The sequence below is a fragment of the Oratosquilla oratoria genome, chromosome 15 (assembly GCF_046742065.1).
Source record: "Oratosquilla oratoria isolate Oo_2021 chromosome 15, ASM4674206v1, whole genome shotgun sequence".
Taxonomy (NCBI): domain Eukaryota; kingdom Metazoa; phylum Arthropoda; class Malacostraca; order Stomatopoda; family Squillidae; genus Oratosquilla; species Oratosquilla oratoria.
Genome location: NC_134791.1, coordinates 66,569,768 through 66,583,619, shown reverse-complemented (window position 1 = coordinate 66,583,619; position 13,852 = coordinate 66,569,768). Strand labels below are relative to the sequence as shown.

General features: G+C 40.9%; 1 protein-coding gene across 2 annotated transcripts in view; it reads right to left on the bottom strand.

The window, feature by feature from the left end:
* Positions 1–13,852, bottom strand: part of LOC143033487 (ribosomal protein S6 kinase delta-1-like) — a 329,868-nt gene that overhangs the window by 102,740 nt on the left and 213,276 nt on the right. For both annotated transcript variants that reach the window (XM_076198986.1, XM_076198987.1), the window contains one exon: positions 10,054–10,181. In XM_076198986.1, the coding sequence (XP_076055101.1) occupies positions 10,054–10,181 (128 nt within the window). The remainder of the gene's footprint in view (positions 1–10,053; positions 10,182–13,852) is intronic.

Below are 13,852 nucleotides of genomic sequence, written 5' to 3'. Positions count from 1 at the left end.
CATGGGAAGGGGAGCTATGCTTGTATTTACCTAGTTGTATTATACGGGAAGGGAGCTATCCTCATGACCCGTCAAGTTTTTTCTTAAAATCTTGAATAGTGTTTGCACACACTGTTTCTTTATCTAATTTAATCCTCATGACCCATCAAGTTTTTTCTTAAAATCTTGAATAGTGTTTGCACACACTGTTTCTTTATCTAATTTGTTCCAAGTATCTATCACTCTGTATGGGAAGCTGTTTTTTCGGATCTTTTCTGTAATTATCTTTTTTTAGTTTCTTTTCATGTCCTCTTGTTTTTCCAGTATCCCATTTCAATAAGTCATTCTTATCTAAGATTTCCATTCCTTTCATTATTCTATAGATAGTAAGTCTCCTCTTTCCCTTCTTTGTTCCAGAGTTAGTAATTCTAATTTGGACAGTCTTTTCTCATATGTAATTTCAGAAAGAGTTGGTGCTAGTTTTGCTGTTGCTCTTTGTATTCTTTCTAATTTCTTTATATTCTTTTTGGTACTGGGTGTCCATAGTGTTGCTGTGTACTCAAGTTTTGGTCTTATTAGTGTAGTAAGAATATTTTTTATCATTTCCTCGTCCATTGTAGTGTCCCATCTTTGTAACCTTGCTCTTAAATTTGTGTATAGTTTTTGCGCACACTATTTACCTAGTATTATACAGGAAGGGAGCTATGCACACACTGTTTCTTTATCTAAATTATTCCAGATATCCATCACTCTGTGTGGGAAGCTATTTTTTTTTTTTCAGATCTCTTCTATAGTTATCCTTTTTGAGTTTCTTTTCGTGTCCTCTTGTTTTTCCATCTCATTTTTTAGTAAATCATTCCTATCAATGATTTCCATTCCTTTCACGACTCTATAAATAGTCAGCAGATCTCCTTTTTCTCTTCTCTGCTCCAGTATTGGTTGTTCCAATTTGGATAATCTTTGTTTGTATGTTAATTTTGGAAAGAGCTGGTGCCAACTTTGTTGTTGCTCTCTGTGTTCTTTCTAATTTCTTTATATTCTTTTTAGTACTGGGTGTCCACTGTGTCGCTGCGTATTCCAGTTTTGGTCTTATTAATGTAACTAATATTTTTAAAATAATTTCTTCATCCAAATTGTCAAATGGCACTTTCATTGACCTTAATAGGTTGAAGGTTTTTTTGAATATTTTGTTTATATGTTTGTCTGGTACCATGTCTTTGCTGATTATTACTCCAAGGTCTCTTTCCAAGTTCACTTTTTTTATTTCTTCTTCACCAATTTTAATTTTTTTTCTATATTCTGTTTTTACTTTTTCCAAACTCTATTATACTACATTTCTTGATATTGAAGTTCATTTCCCACTTTTGAGTCCATTTCCAGATTTTGTCCAGGTCTGATTGTAATGATTAACAACCCTCCTCTGTTCTTACTTTTAGTATTTTTGCGTCAGCCGTGAATAAATTCATATAACACTCCACTCCTTCATCCATGTCATTCATATATATGGCAAACATGATTGGAGCCAGCACTGACCCTTGCGGGACAGCACTTATCATTTCTTCCCATTTTGAGTATTAGTCTCCCAGTCAGGAAGTCTTCCATCCATTCCAATACTTTACCTCTGATGCCACATCCAGTTTGTTCCAGAGATCCCCCACTCTGTGTGGATTTTTTTCCCCCCAGGTCTCTTCCATAGCTGTTCTTTTTGAGTTTCTTCTTATGTCCCCTTGTATTTCTCTTATCCTAATTTAGTAAATACATACATATATGCAAGTACTAAATTAGGATAAGAGAAATACAAGGGGACACAAGTAGAAACTCAAAAAGGACAGCTATGGAAGAAACTTGGGGTAAAAAAAAAAAAAAAAAAAAAAAAAAAAAAAAAATCCATACATATACCAAAGGCTTTTTTCACCTAACATGGGGGGGTCAGATCATTTTTTGGTGGAAGGTTAGTTGAGAGTGGAGGATAGATGGAGAAAGAGGAAAGGGACAAAAGGTAGTGAGGTTCTTAGAGTGAACTCTTTGAATGAAAAGGAAAACGAGAAGGAGTACGGAAAGAAGCTGAAGGAGGAGTGGGAGGGAATAAAGGATAGAGAAGAGCTGGGTGTGGAGGAGGAATGGGGATGGTTCAAGGAGGGAGTCATAAAGTGTGCAAGGATGGTGTCTGGAACAAGAAGGACAGGAGGAAATAGAAGGAAGGGTAGTGAATGGTGGGATGAGGAAACAAAGAAGGTTGTACAAGAGAAGAAGCGAGCTTTCACAGATTGGTTACAAAATAGGACGAGGGAGTCATATGAGAGGTACAAACAAAAGAAAAGAGAAGTAAAGCAAAAGGTAAAGGTTGCAAAGAGGAGAGCAGATGGGGTAAGAGTATGACAGAAAATTTTGAAAGTAATAAAAAAGATGTTTTGGAAAGAAAGTAAGAGAGGAAGAGGAGGCGAATCAAGTAGAGAAGAAAAGGTAAAAGGTGCAGATGGAGAGATGATAGTGGAAGAGAAGGCAGTAAAGGGAAGATGGGCAGAATATTTTAGGGAGTTGCTAAATGTGAAGGAGGATAGGGAAGGAAAGATAGCTGCAGTGGGAAATGCAAAGAAAATGAGAGTGATGAGTGAGGAGAATGGAGGAGAAATAAGGAAGGATGAGGTGAAGGCAGTTGTTAAGATGATGAAAGCAGGTAAGGCACCTGGGAGGATCTTGATTGAGAGGATTAGGAGAGGAACAGGAGTAATTGGTGAGGAACAGTGTGGATTTAGGACAGGTAGAGGTTGTGTAGATCAGATCTTTGTGGTAAGACAGATATGTGAGAAAGCTATAGGAAAGGGGAAGGATGTTTTTTGGGCTTTTATGGATCTGGAAAAGGCTTATGATAGGGTAGACAGAAAGGCACTGTGGGAGGTTATGCAGATATATGGGATAGGAGGAAAGCTTCTGGGAGCTGTCAAGAGTTTTTATGAGAGTAGTAGAGCTTGTGTCAGGATTGGAAATGGAGAGACTGAGTGGTTCGAGGTAAAGGTGGGACTTCGTCAAGGATGCGTTATGTCGCCCTGGCTGTTCAATTTATACATGGATGGGGTGGTGCGAGAGGTGAATGCGAGGGTAGTGGGTCAGGGATTGGAGATGGTTAAAGAAAATGGAGAAAAGTGGGAGGTGAGCCAGCTGTTGTTTGCGGACGACACTGCGCTTGTGGAAGGATCGGAGGAGGGATTGAGGAAGTTGGTGACAGAGTTTGGGAGAGTATGTGATAGAAGAAAGCTAAAGATAAATGTGGGTAAAAGTAAGGTGATGAGATGTACAAGGGGTGAAAGTGGCAGTAGACTGGAAGTGAGCATTAAGGGAGAGCGACTGGAGGAAGTGGATAGTTTTAGATACTTGGGTGTGAATGTGGCAGTTAAAGGTGGAGTGAAGGTGGAGGTAGAATGTAGATTGAGAGAAGCGAGTAAATGCCTTGGTGGATTAAAAAATGTAATGAGGAATAGACATTTGGGAATGGATGCTAAGAGGAGACTGTATGAAGGAGTGATTATGCCAACAGCACTGTATGGGGCAGAAACATGGAACATAAGAGAAGAAGAGAGAAGGAGCTTGAATGTGTTTGAGATGAGGTGTCTGAGAAGTATGATGGGGGTTACTAGGCTAGATAGGGTGAGAAATGAGGAGGTGAGGAGGAGAACAGGGGTGGAAAAGGAGCTGGGAGATAGGGTTGATGAAAGAATATTAGGATGGTTTGGACACATGGAAAGAATGAGTGAATAAAGACTAGTAAAAGAGGTATGGAAGGCAGATGTGGAGGGAGTGAACATGAGGGGACATCCTAGGATGAGGTGGATGGATGGGGTGAAGGGGGCTTTGGGAAAGAGGGGAATGTCTGTTGAGGAAGGACGGGAGAGGACAGAAGACAGGGGTGAATGGAGAATGGTTGTATATGGAAGATGTTGTGATTGCATGAGGTGGAATGGGCGAGATAGTATGTGTGAGCAAAATTTGACGCAGCCCGAAGGGATTTCTCCCCGTCCTCTCCTTTTATGCGATGGGGGGACGGAGAGGGGGGGGTCGTTGACTTAATGAAGCGGCCTTGCTGTGGATGTGCTCTGTTTTGCGGCACTGCTTCTGACCCAGGGCAGAGGACAAGGTGCAGGGATGACCCATCATCCAGGAGGTGCTCAGATAAGAAGGAGGGTGGAGGGGTGTGGAGTGTATTCAGGGATGGAATGGGTGGAAATGATTTTATGCCTTCCCCTTTTTGGCTACCTTCCTTGTAAGGGGGAAAAAGCCTTGGTATATGTATGTATGTACATGGGGGGTAGCCAAAAAGAAAAAGGCATAGAAACCACTCCAACCCATTCCATCTCCTACATACTCCACTCCCCTCCACCCTCCTTCTCATCTTGGCACCTCCTGGATGATGGGTCATCCCTGCATCCTGTCCACTGCCCTGGGTCATAGGCAGTGTCGCAAGACACAGCACATCCACAGCAAGGCCACTTCATTAATTCGTCGACCCCCCTCTCTGTCCCCTCATGCAGATAAGGAGAAGACGGGGAGAAATCCCTTTGGGCTGCATCAAATTATTTCTCATACATACTTCCTCCCCCACCCACTCCCCCTCATGTATCACAGCACCATCCGTAAACAACCCTTCTCCATTCACCACTATCTTCTGTCCTCTCCTTTCCTTCCTCAACAGACATTCCTCTCTTTCGTAATGCCCCTTTTGCACCATCCATCCATCTCATCCTAGGATGCCCCCTCATATTCACTCCTTCCATACCTCTTTTACTAATCTTTCTTTACTCATTCTTTCCATGTGTCCATACTATCCTAATACTCTTTCATCAACCCTATCTCCCAGCTCCCTTTCCACACCTGTTCTCCTCACCTCCTCATTTCTCACTCTAACTAGCCTAGTAACCCCTATCATACTTCTCAGACATTTCATCTCAAACACATTCAAACTCCTTCTCTCTTCCTCTCTTATGTTCCATGTTTCTGCCCTGTACAGTGCTGTCAGCACAATCACTCCTTCATATAACCTTCTCTTATCATCCATTCCCAAATGTCTATTGTTCATTACACTTTTTAATCCACCAAGGCATTTACTCGCTTCTCTCAATCTACATTCTACCTCCACCCCCACTCCTCCCTTTCCTGCCACATTCACACCCGAGTACCTAAAACTATCCACTTCCTCCAATCTCTCTCCCTTAATGCTCACTTCCAGCCTGCTGTCACTCTCTCCCCTTGTACATCTCATCACCTTACTTTTGCCCACTTTATTTTCAGCTTCCTTCTTTCACACATCTACTCAAACTCTGTCACTAACTTCAATCCCTCCTCTGATCCTGCTACATGCACAGTGTCGTCAACATAAAACAACTGCCTTATTTCCCACTTTTCTCCATTTTCTTTAACCATCTCCAATCCATGACACCACTACCCTTGTATTCACCTCTTGCACCATCCCATCCATGTATAGATTGAACAGCCAGGGTGACATAACACATCCCTGACGAAGTCCCACCTTTACCTCAAACCATTCACTCTCTCCATTTCTAATCCTAACACAAGCTCTACTACTCTTGTAAAAACTCTTGACTGCTCTTGACAGCTGTCCTCCTATCCCATATATCTGCAGTACCTCCCACAGTGCCTTCCTGTTTACCCTGTTGTAAGCCTTTTCCAAATCCATAAAAGCCCAAAAAACATCCTTACCTTTTCCTATAGCTTTTTCACATATCTGTCTTACCACAAAAATCTGATCTACACAACCCCTACCTCTCCTAAAACCACACTGTCCCTCACTAATTACTCCCTCTGTTCCTCTCCTAATCCTCTCAATCAAGACCCTCCCATAAGCCTTCCCAACTACACTCAACAAGCTGATCCCTCTGAAACTACTACACTCACACTTGCCCCCTTTCCCTTGTAAATTGGAAATACACAGGCACTACCCTCTCTTAAACAAACATTAAATAACCCTACCATCCAGTCCACCATAACTGTACCTCCTTTCTTCAGACATTCTGCATGGTGTCCATCCAACCCAGGTGCCTTACCTGCTGTCATTATCTTAACAGCTGCTTTCACTTCATCTTTCCCTATTTCTCCTCCATTTTCCTTACTCACCACTCTCATTTTCTTAGCACTCCCCACTGCAACTACCTTTCCCTCCCTATCCTCCTTCACATTTAGCAACTCCCTAAAATACTCTGCCCACCTTCCTCTCACTGCCTTCTCTTTTATGAAAACTACGGTTTAACATTTCAGAAATTACATTTGAGAATTTACCAGTCACCTATGTTTTAACCAATGTAGATTCTCTAAATGTAGGTACTTTAGAAATTCGAATCTTGAAGGCCTTCTGAACCAAAGATGTGATCCCTTGGTTTGAGGTTTCCAAAAAAGAAGTCCTTCTTCATCCTGAGCTCAGGGTAATCTGATTACTGTTCCAATGTTAGTGTGCACAGTATTCCAAGGGACTCAAACAAGTTCGAAAAGAGCTCAGAAAGCCATGGGTTAATATTTACTTTAAGTAATCTCTCAAAGTTAATTCCCAATTTATTAAACCAAAATTGTTACAAAGATTTAATAAGGTTGTATTTACCTAGTTAATATTTACTTTAAGTAATCTCTCAAATTTAATTCCCAATTTATTAAACCAAAATTGTTACATAGATTTAATAAGGTTGTATTTACCTAGTTGTATTTTGCGGGAAGGGGAGCTATGCTCGTGGTGTCCCACCTTTGTATTTCACAGTGTCTAGTTTGCTTTTAAACTCATGAATGGTTTTTGCACACACTATTTCTTTGTCCAGTTTGTTCCAAGTGTCTACCACTCTATGTGGAATACTGTTTTTCTTCAGATCTCTTCTGTATCTATGTTTTTTTATTTTCTTTCCATGTCCTCTTGTGCTTCTCCTGTCTCAGTTTAACAAGTCCTCTTTATCAAGTATTTCTGTGCCTTTCATGATTCTATAGATGGTCAGTAGGTCATCTCTCTCTTTTCTTTGCTCCAGAGTCAGTAAATCTAGTTTAGCCAATCTCTCCTCATATGACAAGCTTGCGAGTGGAGGATAGATGTAGAAGAGAGGAAGCGAGCATTCACAGAATGGTTACAAAATATGACAAGAGAATCATATGAGAGGTACAAAGAAAAGAGAAGTAAACCATAAGATAAAAGAGGCAAAAAGGAGAGCAGATGTGAAATGGGATAAAAGTGTGACAATTCTTTTAAAGTAATAAAAAGATGTTTTGGAAGGAAATTAAGACAGGAAGGGGAGGCAAATCAAGTAGAGAAGAAAAAGTAAAAGGTGCAGGTGGAGAGATGATAATGGAAGAGATGGCAGTAAGAGGAAGATGGGCTGAGTGTTTAAGGGAGTTTCTAAATGTAAGGGAGGATAGGAAGGGAAAGGTAGTTGGAGTGGGAAGCACTAAGAAAATGACAGTGATGAATGAGGAAAATGGAAGAGAAACAAGAAAAGAGGAGGTGAAAGCAGTTATCAAAATGAGGAAAGCAGGTAAGGCACGTGGGTTAGATCGGTGTCATGTGGAGTGTCTAAAAAAAGGAATAAACAGTGGTGGTGGACTGGCTGGTGAGGCTTGTCTAAAAGAGGGTAGAGTGCTGGAGGACTGGAGGAGTACCTGTATAGTTCCAATTTACACAGGAAAAGGGGACAAGTGTGAGTGTAGTAGTTTCAGAGGGTTCAGTTTGTTGAGTGTAGTTAGGGAGGCTTATGGGAATGTTTTGAGAGGATTAGGAGAGGAGCAAAGGGAAACTGGTGAGGAACAGTGTAGGTTTCGGACAGGTAGGGATTGTGTGGATCAGATTTTTGTGGTAAGGCAGATATGTGAAATGTTTTTTTGACCTTTAAGGATTTGGAAAAGGTTTATGACAGGGTAGACAGGAAGGCCCTACGGGTTTTGCAGATATACAGGATAGGAAGAAAGCTGTTAAGAACAGTTAAGAGTTTTTACAAGAGTAGTAGAGCCTGTGTGAGAATTAGAAATGGAGAGAGTGAGTGGTTTAAGATGAAGGTGGGACTTCACCAAGGATGTGTTATGTCTCCATAGCTGTTCAATTTATGCATGGATGGGGTAGTGAGAAAGGTAAATGCAAGGGTAATGGGCCAGGGATCTGAAATGGTTAAAGAAAATTGAGAATAGTGGGATATAAGCCAGTTGTTTTTTGCTGACGACACTGCACTTGTAGTAGGATCAGATGAGGAATTAAGGAAGTTAGCAACAGAGTTTGTGAAGGTGTGGGAAAGAAGGAAGTTGAAAATAAATGTGGGTAAAAGGTGATGAGATGTACAAGTAGAGAGGATGGAAGCAAATTGGAAGTGAGTATTAAGGGAGAGAGATTGGAGGAAGTGGATAGCTTTAAATACTTGGGGGCGAATGTGGCAGGAAAGGGAGGAGTGGAGGTAGAATTTAGATTCAGAGAAACAAGTAAATGCCTTGGGGATTAAAAAATGTAATGATAGACATTTGGGAATGGATGCTAAGAGGAGATTGTTTGAAGGGGTGATTGTACTGACAGGAGTTTGAATGTGTTTGAAATTAAATGCCTGAGAAGTATGGTAGGGGTTATTAGGCTGGATAGAGTGAGAAATAAGGTGAGGAGGAAAGTGCGGGTGGAAAAGGAGTTGGGAGATAGGGTCAATGAAAGAGTATTGGGATGGTCTGGACACATGGAAAGAATGAGTGAAGAAAGATTAGAAAACGAATTGTGGAAGGCAAAGGTGGAGGAGTGAACATGAAGGGACGACCAAGGATGAGTTGGATGGGGTAAAAGGGGCATTGGGAAAGAGGGAAACATCTGTTAAGGAAGGAAGGGAGAAGACAGAAGACAGGGGTAAGTGGAGAACGGTTGTGTATGGATGATGCTGTGATGTATGGAAGGAAGTGGGTTGGGGATAGGGGGTGATGGAGTATGTGTGAATGATATTTTGATGCAGCCCAATGGGATTTCTCCCTGGGTTCTCTCTTTTTGCATTAGGGGATGGAGAGGGGGGATTGCTGATTAAATGAAGCACTTTGCTGTGGATGTATTTACCTAATTGTAGTATACAAGAAAGGAGCAACACTAATTGGGTCCTATCTCCTATTCTCTAATTTTCTAACATACCTAGACTCAAATTCATGTATGGTTCTTTCTTAATCTATATTTTTGATTTCTAATTATCATATTTGGATGCTGTCTCTTGCTGCATTGTTTCTGACCAAGGGTAGTGGGCGAAATGCAGGGATGACCCGTTACACGAGAACCAAGAAAAGAGGGAGGGTGGGGTGGTAAATGGGAGTGGAGTGTGTGGGGATGAAATGGGTGGGAGTGGATTTGTAGACTTGTGTTGTCCTACATTGGTTGGAGGCATTAGAGATAAACTAGTCATGGCTTCTGGTCTATTGCGTCACCTCTGCGACTGCACTTTCCATCAGCGAAGGAGATGAAGAAAATGGTGGAGGTTGCCAACAATACATTTTACACTTAGAATTCAAATGGTGGCAGTTGCCAACAATATATTTCACACTTATTATTTTAACATCTTCTGTTTATTTACATTTTTTTACACATGAGGGAACTGAGTACGGACACTGAGTATTTACTTTAATTCTATATAAATATATACAAGAAGTAATGAATTATAATAACTTATATCCTTTATATAGTTGAATCTGCCGGTTGAAAACGCATGTGTTCTCGGTGGTTGACCCTCAGATCAAGCCAACTTGACTGCAGGACAGATCACACAATAGGAGTCCCATTGAAGCTTCCCACTACCACCAAGATCTGATGTCATGTAGCTAATGCATATGTGTGCACGCTAATATAGAATGAATCAATGACACTCAGTCTAAAGGCATTTCTTGCAAATTATCTATGCCTTTGACTTTGGCTACCTTCCTTGTAAGGGGGAAAAAGCCCTTGGTATGTGTATGTATTTTCCTTTTTTCCTGATGTGATTAGTCTAGTTAGCTGAGCATTCCATGTAGATGAATTCTGGATAAGAGTTTTTACTGCATATGTGTTATTCTTAAACATAAACAATATAACAGAAAGATAAGGCACCATACCTGGCATACTGAAGAGTGAGGTATATTGATGATTGGGTTTCATAATATTTATGCAAAATAATCATGTGGGGGAGGGCATGGGGGATAACTGTTGCATGACCAGCACATACCCCACTTTTGGCAACTGCCTGGAAGTCATGATGTAATATTATAAAAATGAAAACATACAAAACATATTTTCAATACTAATTGTAAGTCATAATATTGATGAAGTGCTAGGTTGATTGTATCAATAAATCACACTGTCTGATTAGAGCCAGTATCAAAAACAAGAAATATTTTTTATAAACTCATCTATTGAATAAAATCTAACAAACACCTGAAATAGTAATATGACATTTGTTAAAATACTTCATGATTATCTATTTGGCATTCCTTTATCCTGAGATATGTTAGCCACTTGATTCATCCACCAGTGAATATTTATGAAAATAATTTCCTCAATCAATCGGTCTGTTGCCCCAGGTCTCTTGTATGACTCATAGCACCCAGGAAGGCAATGTGGGAGGTTTTGCAGATATATGGGATCAGAGGAAAGCTGTTAACCCCTAGACTACGATGATGCCTACTTAGGTGTCATGAGGTGCGAGTAAGTATATGAGGATGCTGGTGTCGGCATCCTGATTATATCTATTTTGTAGTTGTGGGTGGGTGACCCCCTTATTCTGTGAACAGGCTTGATTGCATTTACTGTGATTATAAACATTCTGGATGAAAAAGAACAAGTACAATAGCTGTAACTTTATATTTTACAACTTGCATATTGTGATGTACCATCGTATATCAGGCAGCTAATCTGCTTGTGAATATTTGACTCTTACTGAAGAGGTTAAGGACAGTCATGAGTTTTTACGACAGTAGTAGAGCCTGTGTTAGAATTAGAAATGAAGAGAGCAAGTGGTTTGAGGTAAAGGTAGGACTTTGCCATGGATGTATTTACCTAGTTGTATTTTGCGGGAAGGGGAGCTATGCTCGTGATGTCCTGCCTTTGTATCTTGCAGTGTCTAGTTTGTTTTTAAACTCATGAATGGTTTTTGCGCATACTATTCCATTGTCCAGTTTGTTCCAAGTGTCCAAAACTCTATGAGGAAAACTGTTTTTCTTCAGTTCTCTTCTATAGCTATGTTTTTTTATTTTCTTTCCATGTCCTTTGTGTTTCTTTTGTCCCAGTTAAGTAAGTTCTCACTATCGAGTACCTCTGTGCCTTTCATGATTCTGTAGATGGTCAATAGGTCACCTCTCTCTCTTCTTTGCTCCAGTGTCGGTAACTCCAGTTTAGCCAATCTCTCCTCGTATGATAGGTTTGCAAGTGCAGGTGCCATTTTTGTAGCTGCTCTTTGGATTCTTTCTATTTTCTTTATATTCTTTTTGGTACTGGGGGACCACAATGTCGCTGCATACTCTAATCTAGGCCTTATCAATGTAACCAATATTTTTTTCATCATGTCTTCGTCCAAGTATGTAAACGCCACTTTTATTGATCTTAGCAAGTTGTAAGTCTCCCCGACAATTTTGTTAATCTGTATATCATAGGACAAGTCGTTCGTGATAATTACTCCCATGTCATGTTGTTGTTGTTGTCGTTCCCTAGACTGTCTGTCCGAGCAGTCCCGTCTCCCCAAAGAATGCCACAACCGAAACTGGGTTTTCCCACAAATCCTTTATAGAGTGTATGTTGTGTTGTTTGTGTGAATGATTGTGTATAATGCAGTCTTCCACTATGTGTCATGTTGCCATAGCTGCTAAATATGTACATGGATGGGGTAGTGCAAGAGGTAAATTCATGGGTAATGGGCAGGAGATTGGAGATGATTAAAGAAAATGGAGAAAAGGGGAAGTAAGCCAGTTGTTGTTTGCTTATGACACTGTGCTAATGGCAGTATCAGAGGGGGGTTTAAGGAAGTTAGTGACAGAGTTTGGGAATGTGTGTGAGAGGAGGAAGTTGAAGGAAAATGTGGGTAAAAATAAGGTAATGAGATGCACAAGGGGAGGAGATGGCAGCAATTTGGAAGTGATTATTAAAGAAGAAAGGCAGGAAAGGAAGGAGTGGACGTGGATGTAGATTATATATTGGGAGAAACAAGTGCCTTGGGGGGATTAAAAAGTATAATGAGAAATAGACATTTGGAAATGGATACTACGAGATTGTATGAAGGGGTGATTGTGCTGACAGCACTGTATAGGGCAGAGACATAGACCACATGAGAGGAAAAGTTTAAATGTGTTTGTGATGATATGTCTAAGAAGTATCATAAGGGTTACAAGGTTGGATGAAGTGAGAAATGAGGAGAGCAGGGGTGGAAAAAGAGAAGGGAGATAGGGTTGATGAAAGAGTATTGGGATGGTTTGGACACATGGAAAAGAAAGATTAGTAAAAGAAGTGTGGAAGGCAAAGGTGGATGGAGTGAACATGAGGGGACAACCGAGGATGAGATGGATGGATGGGATAAAAATGGTGTTGAACAAGAGGGACACGTCTGTTCAGGAAGAAAGGGAGAAAGCAGAAGATAGGGGTGAGTGGAGAATGGCTGTGTATGGATGATACTGTGATGCATGGAAGGGAGTGGGTGGGGAATATGGGAGGTTAAGGAGTGGTTATGTATTTACCTAGTTGTATATTACGGGAAGGGGAGCTATGCTCATGGAGTCCCACCTTTATATCTCGCAGTGTCTAGTTTGCTCTTAAACTCGTGTATGGTTTTTGCACACACTCTTGTTTCGTTCAGGTTGTTCCAAGTGTCCACCACTCTGTGTGGAAAACTGTTCTTCAGATCTCTTCTATAAATATCTTTTTTGAGTTTCTTTCCATGTCCTCTTGTGTTTCTCTTGTCCCAATTTAACAAGTCCTCTCTATCGAGTATTTCTGTGCCCTTCATGATTCTATAGATGGTCAGTTGGTCGCCTCTCTCTCTCTTCTTTGCTCTAAAGTTGGTAACTCCAGTTTAACCAAGAAGTTTGAAAGTACTAGAGCCATTTTTGTGGTTGGTCTCTGGATTCTTTCAATTTTCTTTATATTCTTTTTGGTACTGAGTGACCATAACGTCAAAGCATATTCCAGTCTAGGCCTTATTAGTGTGACACATAGAAACAAGGAAAACCATCTTATGGACTGGAAGAATGCAGAGCTGCTGATACGGGAACCAGACAAAATCCGCAGGAAGTGTTTAGAAGCAGCAATCATTCAAGGAACGAACACTATTGAACAAAATAGGGGCATGTTTAACATCTCGCCTTACATTATTCCCCTAATACCCATGGCCAGCAAAATATTAAATATCTAAACCACCCTTTGTGGACATTTCGCCCACGGACGTTTGGGCCAGCATTCTCATCCTTTCCCAGTGTCCAATCCCCCCCCCTTCTCCTCCTCCTCCTCCTCCCCCCCTTTTCTCTCCCCGTTCCCTCCTTTCCCCTTATTTAATCTCAAGCATTTGTATCTCAACTTGTACTTAAAAAGCTGTAATAAGCGAAACATCGTACAAATAAAGGCTCCCTCCTCATATGGTGTTTATCTCGTCAATCTTGTCGGCAAACTGCCACTTTTAAGCAAATTGTCACAACACCGAGGACAGAATGGAACCTTTATACGGTCGCTATGCACGTGCTTTGAGAAAGGCTTATAGCTTGCGGAATAGGCGGAACTTCCTTCATGACTGCATTGAGGAAATGGTCGCCCTCAGGTCTACGCCGAAACAACTTCTCCAATTTGACCACCCCTTTCCTCCTCACCTTAAGTCCTACCTCACGGAATTCTGGACTAGCCTTTCTACCAAGGTCTCCCAGGCTTTCGAGAAAGCCA